This window comes from Oncorhynchus mykiss, chromosome 23 (assembly GCF_013265735.2).
Source record: "Oncorhynchus mykiss isolate Arlee chromosome 23, USDA_OmykA_1.1, whole genome shotgun sequence".
NCBI lineage: Eukaryota > Metazoa > Chordata > Actinopteri > Salmoniformes > Salmonidae > Oncorhynchus > Oncorhynchus mykiss.
Window position 1 is genome coordinate 24,620,274 of NC_048587.1, and position 10,814 is coordinate 24,631,087.

Consider the following 10,814-nt stretch of genomic DNA (forward strand, 5'->3'; position numbering starts at 1 on the left):
TGCATCACCGGGGGCAAACTACCTGCCCTCCATGACACGTACAGCACCCGATGTCACAGGAATGCCAAAAAGATCATCAAGGACATCAACCACCCGAGCCACTGCCTGTTCACACCGTTACCATCCAGAAGGCGGAGTCAGTACAGGTGCATCAAAGCAGGGACCGAGAGACAGCTTCTAGAAAAACAGCTTCTAGAGACTGAAAAACAGCTTCTATCTCATGTTTCTCACTACTAAACAGCAATCCCTAACTCAGAGAGGCTGCTGCCTACATTTAGACCCAATCACTGGCCACTTTAAAACTTCTTTGGGACTGGGGGACAGTATTGAGTAGCTTGGATGAATAAGGTGCCCAGAGTAAACTGCCTGCTACTCAGGCCCAGAAGTTTCTAAAACTGTTTGAATGATGTATATGAGTATAACAAAACTCATATGGCAGGCAAATACCTGAGAAAAAATCCAACCAGCAAGTGGGAAATCTGAGGTTTGTAGTTTTTCAAGTCATTGCCTATCCAATATACAGTGTCTATGGGTTTATATTGCACTTCATTAGGCTTCCACTAGATGTCAACAGTCTTTAGAACCTTGTTTCAGGCTTCTACTGTGAAGGGGGAGCAAATATGAGCTGTTTGAGTCAGGGGTCTGGCAGAATGCCATGAGCTCAGTCAGGCGCGTGGCCGTGTTCCTTTTCATTTCTAAAGACAAAGGAATTGTCCGGTTGAAACATTATTGAAGATTTATGATAAAAACATCCTAAAGATTGATTCTATACATCGTTTGACATGTTTCTACCAACTGTAATATCATGTTTTTTACTTTTCGTCTTAACTAAGTGATCGGGCATTGAGCATTTGGATTACTGGGCTAAACGCGCAAACAAAAAGGAGGTATTTGGACATAAATGATGGACTTTATCGAAAAAAACAAACATTTATTGTGGAACTGGGATTCCTGGGAGTGCATTCCGATGAAGATCATCAAAGTTAAGTGAATATTTATAACGCTATTTATAACGCTATTTCTGAGTTTTGTGACACCTCTCCTTCTTTGGAAAATGGCTGTATGTTTTTCTGTGACTTGGCGCTGACCAAACATAATCACATGGTGTGCTTTCACCGTAAAGCCTTTTTGACATCTGACACAGCGGTTGCATTAAGGAGAAGTTTATCTTTAATTGTGTGTTTAACACTTGTATCTTTTATCAATGTTTATGGTGAGTATTTCTGTAATTTGATGTGGCTCTCTGCACTTTCACCGGATGTTTGTTTGAGACAATGCATCTCTGAACATAACACACCAATTTCAAATGAGGTTTTTGGACATAAAGATGAACTTTATCGAACAAAACACACATTTATTGTCTAACATGGAGTCCTGGGAGTGACATCCAGTGAAGATCATCAAAGGTTAGTGATTAATTTTAACGATATTTCTGAGTTTTGTGAAACCTCTCCTTCTTTGGAAAATGGGTCCCCCTGCTCAAGCCAGCGCACGTCTGAAGTTTGCCAATGACCATCTGGATGATCCAGAGGAGGAATGGGAGAAGGTCATGTGGTCTGATGAGACAAAAATAGAGCTTTTTGGTCTAAACTCCACTTGCCGTGTTTGGAGGAAGAACAAGGACGAGTACAACCCCAAGAACACCATCCTGAGGTGGAAACATAATTCTTTGGGGATGCTTTTCTGCAAAGGGGACAGGACGACTGCACCATATTGAGGGGAGGATGGATGGGGCCATGTATCGTGAGATCTTGGCCAACAACCTCCTTCCCTCAGTAAGAGCATTGAAGATGGGTCGTGACTGGGTCTTCCAGCATGACAATGACGCGAAACACACAGCCAGGGCAACTAAGGAGTGGCTCCGTAAGAAGCATCTCAAGGTCCTGGAGTGGCCTAGCCAGTCTCCAGACCTGAACCCTATAGAACATCTTTTGAGGGAGCTGAAAGTCCGTATTGCCCAGCGACAGCCCCGAAACCTGAAGGATCTGGAGAAGGTCTGTATGGAGAAGTGGGCCAAAATCCCTGCTGCAGTGTGTTCAAACCTGGTCAAGAACTACAGGAAACGTATGATCTCTGTAGTTGCAAACAAAGGTTTCTGTACCAAAAATTAAGTTCTGCTTTTCTGATGTATCAAATTCTTATCTCATGCAATAAAATGCAAATTAATTACTTAAAAATCATACAATGTGATTTTCTGGATTTTTGTTTTAGATTTCGTCTCTCACAGTTGAAGTGTACCTATGATAAAAATTACAGACCTCTACATGCTTTGTAAGTAGGAAAACCTGCAAAATCGGCAGTGTATCAAAAACTTGTTCTCCCCACTGTATGTTTTTCTGTGAATTGGTGCTGACCTAACATAATCGCAAGGTATGCTTTCGTTGTAAAGCCTTTTTGAAATCAGACACTGTGGCTTGATTAACGAGAAGTTTATCTTTAAAATAGTGTATAATACTTGTTTGTTTGAGAAATTTTAATTATGAGATTTCTGTTGTTTTGAAATTGGCGCCCTGCAATTTCACCTGCTGTTGTTGAGGTGGGACGCTAGCATATCCCAGAGAAGTTAATAAATGGATCACTAATCACTTTATACAATGCACTCTAAATAATGCCAGTTGAATAATGTTTACATATCTTACATTACTCATATCACATGTATATACTGTATTTTATACCATCTATTGCACCTTGCCTATGCCGCTCGGCCATCGCTCATCCATATACTTACATGTACATATTCTCATGCACCCCTTTAGATTTGTGTGTATTAGGTAGTTGTTGGGGAATTGTTAGACTACTTGTGAGATGTTACTGATATTTGATTTGATTTGCCAAGGAGGAGGATGCAGAGCGAACTGCAGACTGTACCCTCTTGTCACCATCCTCATCACCCATGGTGAATGACCATTATCTCCTGAAGGGACAGTGAACCACCTTGAGGACTGTGCTAAACATTTCTTTGGGGCATGCTTGTTTTCATATCCACCACTCTTGACAATTGTGTCTGAATGTGAGGAAGGAATTATGTTTATTATGCTCAAACCTGGACAATACCACACTTTCAATACCCCTGAACACAGAGGAACCTTGGTACCACCATTCTGATACCCGGCCCACACCGGGTTTGGGGACTTCAGCAACAGTAACTTACCCCCATTGATCAAGCCATTTAGGAGCACTGTTGCCACAGTAAATTAATAGGGAGCAGGGCCTTCTGCTAGGGTTGCAAGGTCTGCTCCTTCTGCCACGACCCAGCATGGCATCTGTGACAAGATGTCTGCCACTGCCCAGAAGCACCAAGATGGTCAAAAACTGACCTTGAAGCCGCCCCCTAGCCCAGGACAACCCATCTCTGGTCTGGACCATTTCCTTCACACCTCTAGAACTGCTGAGCTGCCCTCACAAAGGTAAAGAATTGTAGAGCTTTCGTAGGTAAAGATCCCCGTAGAGCTGCATCCTGTTTGTTTTTTTGAAACATACCTGTAAGGTCTCCATAGCCAAGACAAACTACCTTGTTGGCAAAACTGGCTCATCTAAATAAATCCACCTGTACCTCTTAGGAACCACTCCCTTAGCCTGGTACACTTTGTCAAGCTGATACCGCTGAGACCCAACACTGTTTATTCGGAAGCAAAATGCTAGGATTAGCCCCGTTGTTAGCCTCTGGAACTAAGTAACTCGCCAGTTTTATGCAAATAAGCCCCATCTCCTCCATACCCTCTACATTCATGAACTCGCCATAACATGGTAGAACCAGCCTGGCTGAATGAGGGAAATCCAAGGATGCCTTTAGCTCATCTGCAAAATCTTTAAACGGGGTTAAGTGACGCTTCACCACTGCAGGGACAGGAGGCCAATTCCTTCCACCAAACCTGGAGGAACCCTCCAGAGCCAACCAGGGATAGTATAGCATCCCCTGAATTCAGACTCCGAACACTACCATAGAACCTAGAATGAGCCTCACTCGGCTGGGATTACACCCCTATCAACTCCGACCACCACTGTTCCTCTCTTTCGGCCTCAGACAACCCTTCCTGAGGTCACTTCACCGGAAAACCCCTCGCCAGCAGCTGAAATCTTTCTCACAAAGTCCACCCAATGGAAGTTGAGCCCAGCCGGAGACAATGGTCACACGAACGGGTCCGAGCCAAAACCTCCTGAGTGTGTTTCTACCCCAGGCAAACATGACAGTATCTTTAATTTTCATTGTGAAATCACATGCCGTAGGGCACATTCAGATGTTCAAACTCGTTTGCTTAGCCTTTTTGAACTTACTCTTACAACTGACTATCTTACTCAAGCAAGGCAACATTAGCTTCACAAGCAGAGCAGAAAGTAGTTAGCTTTTAGCAAACACAAAAACGGATACCAAGTCCCAAAAATTGCAACATCTAGGGGGACAAGTACTCTCTCCCCACTAACAAACACCTAAGTCGAAGCCAAATCTCATATTCTTTGTGTGCTTGAAAAGTTTATAAATGACGTGACACGTTCTTCCTTCAGGCAAGCAGAAGAGCAAAGAATTTTGTAAATTAATTTTGTAAAAAAAATATTTGATCCATTTTAGAATAAGGCTGTAAAGTAACAAAATGTGGAAAAAGCCAAGGAGTATGAATACTTTCCGAATGCACTGTATGTGACACGTGGTTGGGATACAACTGTGATATGTGGTTGTCTCACCTGGCGATCTTAAGCACTAGCTGTGGGTCGCTCTGGATGGGAGTGACTAAATTGTAATGCAAATCTAGTGCTATGTATGTATATTCATGCATATTATGTATTTTATTTGTTATGTTGTTTTCTGTTTGGACCCCAGGAAGAGTAGACGCTGCCTCGGCAGGATCTAATTGGGGATCCTAATGAATAATAAATACTAAATCCAATGCTGAATGAAACTGAAAAAGATACACATATGGGAACAATAAAGTATGTGAGAATTATGTTATACATAAATTATATAAATGAGATGTGTAGTAAATTACGCTATTCACTGAATATACAAAACATTAAGAACATCTGCTTTTTCCATGACATAGTGAATCCAGGTGAAATCCAGGTGAATCCAGGTGAAAGCAATGATCCCTTATTGATGTCACTTCTAAAATCTACTTCAATCGGTATAGATGAAGGGGAAGACACAGGTTAAAAAATGATTTTTAAGCCTTGAGACAATTGAGACATGGAATGTGGATTGTTTGCCATTCAGAGGGGGAACGTGCAAGACAAAATATTTCCGTGCCTTTGAACAGGGTATGATAGTAGGTGCTAAGCGCACCGGTTTGTGTCAAGAACTGCAACACTGCTGTTTTTTTTCACGCTCAACAGTTTCCTGTGTGTATCAAGAATGGTCCACCACCCAAAGGACATCCAATCAACTTGACAAAACTGTGGGAAGAACTGGAGTCAACATGGGCCTGCCTCCCTGTAGAACGCTTTGACACCTTGTAGATTCCATGCCCCGATGAATTGAGGTTGATCCGAGGGCAAGGGAAAATAACCCCATACTTACTGTAAAATATGGTGGTGGATCTTTGAAGCTACGGGGCTATTTTCCTTCCACTGGTCCTGGTGTACTTAAAGGCATTATGAACTTTACCAAGTACCAGGATATTTGAACCAAAAACCTGGTTGTCTCGGCCAGGAGGCTAAAACTTAGTCACAAGTGGCTCTTCCAGCAAGACAATAACCCCAAGCTCACCTCAAAATCCACCCTTACGAAAAAAGATTGCATTATAACTGCAGTTAGATTGCAGTATAACTGGAGTATGCTGCAAATACTGTGTCCAAAAGAACACAGTTTTATTATTTGCAGTGTAACCCCCCAAGATGGTGTAGCAGTGCAGATATGATTTGTCGTCCTCTTGTTTACTTTTTGTATTTTTCATCTTTTTTTGTATATATTTCAATTTATTTTTCGATCTCTTTTTGATTTCTAAATTAAATATACCTTCTGGTAACCTGCCTCACTCAATGTGACACGGATCCGCTATTTTTTTTTTTAGACCTTATAGACAAAACCTCTATCAGGAGCTAGCCATCAGAAGCTAACCAGCCATTAGCTACTAGCTATTTAGTCATTGTTAGCCTCTGCACAGGCACCAGCTGTTTTTTAGCCTGGATAATACCTACCAGCCTCGGACTGTTTTTCTCCAATACAACGCCGGATTCCTGCCGTAAACCCTGGACCATTACTCCTGATAATCACAGCTAGCTAACTACCGCAAGGTGATCCAGCCCCGAAGCTAGCCCTGAACCAGGCTGATCTCCCGGCTATCAAACAAAATTACTACAACTACAATACCTCTTTCGCCATCTGGCCCGGTCTCTTTGTCGACACGACGACCTGCCAGACCACCACGACTGGTCCGCAGACGTAATTCCATCCGACCTCGGAGCAGACGCTTCTACTAGCCCCGGCCTGTTAACTTTAAAAGGCATGTCTCCCGCTTGCTAGAGTAGCAACGACTACCCCACGGCTTCCCTGTTCCAGCTATTGCTGTTCATTGGACCTTACGATCACTTGACTACATAGCTGATGCCTGCTGGACTGTTCATTTATCACGGTACTCCACTTTGTTTACTTTTGTTATCTGTCAGCCCTAGCCCCGAACTCAGGCCCAGTGTGTAGTTAACCAACCCTCTCTGCCCATTCATCGCCATTTTACCTGTTGTTGTTGTCTTAGCTGATTAGCTGTTGTTGTCTTAGCTAGCTCTCCCAATCAACACCTGTGATTGCTTTATGCCTCGCGTTATGTTTCTCTCAAATGTCAATATGCCTTGTATACCGTTGTTTAAGATAGTTATCATTGTTTTAGTTTACTGCGGAGCCCCTAGTCCCACTCTATATGTCCCCAGACACTCTCATTTGTTGACTTCTCTAATTAAAAAAAAACTTGGTTTCACACATGTTAACATCAGAAGCCTGCTCGCTAAGTTTGTTTTCCTCACTGCTTTAGCACACTCCACCAACCCTGATGTCCTTGCCATGTCTAAATCCTAAATTAGGAAGGCCATCAAAAATTCTGGGATTTCTGAGATACCCAACTACAACATTTTCCGTCAAGATGGAACTGCCAAAGGGGGAGGAGTTGCAATCTACTGCAGAGATAGCTTGCAAAGTTATGTCATACTTTCCAGGTCTATGCCCAAACAGTTCGAGCTTCTAATAAAAAAAAATGAATCTCTCCAGAAATAAGTCTCTCACTGTTGCCGCCTGTTATAGACCCCCCTCAGCTCCCAGCTGTGCCCTGGACACCATATGTGAATGAATTGCCCCCCCCCCATCTATCTTCAGAGTTCGTTCTGTTAGGTGACCTAAACTGGGATATGCTTAACACCCTGGCAGTCCTACAATTTAAGCTAGATTCCCTCAATCTCACACAAATGATTAAGGAAACCACCAGGTACAACCCTAAATCCGTAAATATGGGCACCCTCATAGATATTATCCTGACCAACTTGCCCTCTAAATACACCTCTGCTGTTTTCAATCAGGATCTCAGCGATCACTGCCTCATTGCTTGCATCCGCTATGGGTCACTGTCAAACGCTCACTAAAACACTTCTGTGAGCAGGCCTTTCTAATCGACCTGGCCCGGGTATCCTGGAAGGATATTGACCTCATCCCGTCAGTCGAGGATACCTGGTCATTCTTTAAAAGTAATTTCCTCACCATCTTAAATAAGCATGCCCCTTTCAAAGAAATGTAGAACTAATAACAGATATAGCCCTTGGTTCACTTCAGACCTGACTGCCCTTGACCAGCACAAAAACATCCTGTGGCGGACTACATTAGCATCGAATAGTCCCCGCAATATGCAACTGTTCAAGGAATTCAGGAACCAATACACGCAGTCAGCCAGGAAAGCAAAGGCTAGCTTTTTCAAACAGGAATTTGCATCCTGTAGCTCTAACTCCCAAAAGTTTTGGGACACTGTAAAGTCCATGGAGAACAAGAGCACCTCCTCCCAGCTGCCCACTGCACTGAGACTTAGTAACACAGTCACCACCGATAAATCCATGATAATCGAAAATTTCAATAAGCATTTCTCTACGGCTAGCCATGCTTTCCTCCTGGCTACCTCAACCCCGGCCAACAGCTCCGCACCCCCCGCAGCTACTCGCCCGAACCTCACCAGCTTCTCCTTCACCCAAATCCAGATAGCAGATGTTCTGAAAGAGCTGCAAAACCTGGACCCGTACAAATCAGCTGGGCTAGACAATATGGACTCTCTCTTTCTAAAACTATCCGCCGCCATTGTTGCAACCCCTATTACCAGGCTGTTCAACCTCTCTTTCGTATCGTCCGAGATCCCTAAAGATTGGAAAGCTGCAGCGGTCATTCCCCTCTTCAAAGGGGGAAAAACTCTAGATCCAAACTGTTATAGACCTATATCCATCCTGCCCTGCCTTTCTAAAGTCTTCGAAAACCAATTTAATAAACAGATCACTGACCATTTCGAATCCCACAGTACCTTCTCCCTAATGCAATCTGGACCTCTGGCAGTCTCTATGGGGGTACCACAGGGTTCAATTCTCGGGCGGACTCTTTTCTCTGTATAGATCAATGATGTCGCTCTTGCTGCTGGTGATTCCCTTCTGCGTAGATCCACCTCTACGCAGAAGACACCATTCTGTATACATTTGGCCCTTCTTTGGACACTGTGTTAACTAACCTCCAGACAAGCTTCAATGCCATCAAACACTCCTTCTTTGGCCTCCAACTGTTCTTAAATGCTAGTAAAACCAAATGCATGCTTTTCAACCGTTCGCTGCCCCCACCAGCCCACCCGACCAGGATAACTACTCTGGACGGTTCTGATCTAGAATTATGTGGAAAACTACAAATACCTAGGTGTCTGGTGAAACTGTAAACTCTCCTTCCGGACTCACATCAAACATCTCCAATCCGAAAGCAAATCTAGAATCGGCTTCCTATTTCACAACAAAGCCTCCTTCACTCACGCTGCAGTTACTGCACTTTTACTGCAGTTACAAAACTGCAATCTCTTTTTGTAAACAAACAAAATATTGGCCACAAAATCAACATGTTTTTAGGCAATTTGAGTCTGTGGACTTGAAATCCATTGAAAGCATGTGGTTTTAATTGAACAGGGCAGTCCTGTGTTTTTGTGTGTTTCCAATTTCCACAATCCAGCTCTTCAGCATCCTCTCATTAAATGGCCTGCTGCACTGGTCTGTACTGCCAGGGCATTATCAGTGCCCATGGTCTTCCAATGCCTCACAATTTAAACCAAGCTCCAGGATTTTAACTAGATGCGTACACAATACAACTTAACTACATATTATTGACCCTTCAGAAGACCAAGTCCACCACCTAAATTGTAATTTTAAAATACAGAACATATAGGCTAATTGTTATACATTCAAAACGATTATGCAATGTGCTATAGGCTAATGCAAGGGTGCAATCATCATTGCCAAGTTTGACTTACACTGCTATTTTGTCCGGAGGAATGCACCATGGCTTGGTTATGAGCTGAATCCCCGGTGAGTGCGAACGTAGAACTAATGAGTTTCAACTCATCATGTTGCCCCGGGGTTGAGGCATCTTCACTGTTCCATCGGAATCCGGACCAAGTTGCTCTGCTCTCCGCCGTCTGGAAGCTACGCTTTCGTCTCCTTCCACGGCTCCTAAAACTTGCTCCAACCTTGTTTTTTGACAATTCACGTCGTTTAAGTCTATTTTCTCTTCCAAAACAATTAATCTTATTATGTCTAGTGTTATTGACGGATACTTTATTGAGGGTGGCAGATGGAATATATATGCCCGAGCCACTTTGATGCTGATAAAGCTCCTCAGAACTGGAAAGTTTCTCCCTGCTCTGACGTTTTTCAAATCCACGGCTGTCTGATTTATTTGCAAAGTGCTGCTCGGATTTACGCACTGAAATGACCTCCCCATCACCGGAGACGCGCGCTAAATATTCCGCAACTTTGACTTCTTTACATCTGCCATTAAAGGGGTGACAACGTGGTGACTTCTCTGCTAACCCCACAATTTCACCCTCTGGTACTTTTCCAAACGGGTCAAATACCACTTCAGAGAGTTCACGGGGAGCCGGCTTGATAACGGGGAGTTGGCATGATGGAATGCACCTTATCTCCGTTTTGATCAAGTCCAGGGTGGAAGTTAGGGTAAAGAGCCACATCCACATAGCAATGTAACAATAAGAGCAGCAGCCGGGTACGGTTGCCTCCATCCTTGGTTAAAGTTAGTCCGCTTTGAATTGTGTCTTGTAGATAATAGAATAGTTTTTAGGGTTTGATTATTATCTGTTGAATCGTTTCGGGACCGTAGGTTGATACGGTGCGCGAAGAAGTGCTCAAACAAGTAGTGATGCAAACGATGCACTGAGGAGGAGCTGGCGGTTAGATTCAGTCATGATAGGAGAGAAAAGAGAGGGGCTATATTTCCCATGTGCTTTCTTCCACATGATCTCAACCACGATAGAAAAATAATGATTGGAACATATTTACCATGATTACATTTCCATTTGAGGTGACTTACTGTTAAGGGTAATTTAGTCTCTGGATAACATAGAAAATTAGAAATTATTTTAGTCATATTTTAATAAGGAACAGCCCTTAAAACATACTGATGCATTGTTAATGATGCACTCCATTGGACCAATTGATGCATATAGGCTGCTTAATTTTTGTCAAGACATTTTGGCTACACTTTCAAATCAACATAGCCTGCGTATTTATTTTTGCTCAGAGCGGTCTTTGGGGACCTTAACTATGTCCACAATTTGTATTGTCATTAATAGACCAATTATAAGACATGGGTT

The 10,814-nt window shown here is 43.1% G+C and overlaps 1 protein-coding gene across 1 annotated transcript in view; it reads right to left on the bottom strand.

Annotated features, from left to right (window-relative positions):
• Positions 1-10,308, bottom strand: part of LOC110502477 (VPS10 domain-containing receptor SorCS1-like) — a 110,036-nt gene extending 99,728 nt beyond the window's left edge. The window contains exon 1 of the mRNA XM_021580517.2: positions 9,456-10,308. Within this exon, the coding sequence (XP_021436192.2) occupies positions 9,456-10,223 (768 nt within the window). The 5' untranslated portion in view covers positions 10,224-10,308. The remainder of the gene's footprint in view (positions 1-9,455) is intronic.
• Positions 10,309-10,814: the final 506 nt, after the last annotated feature.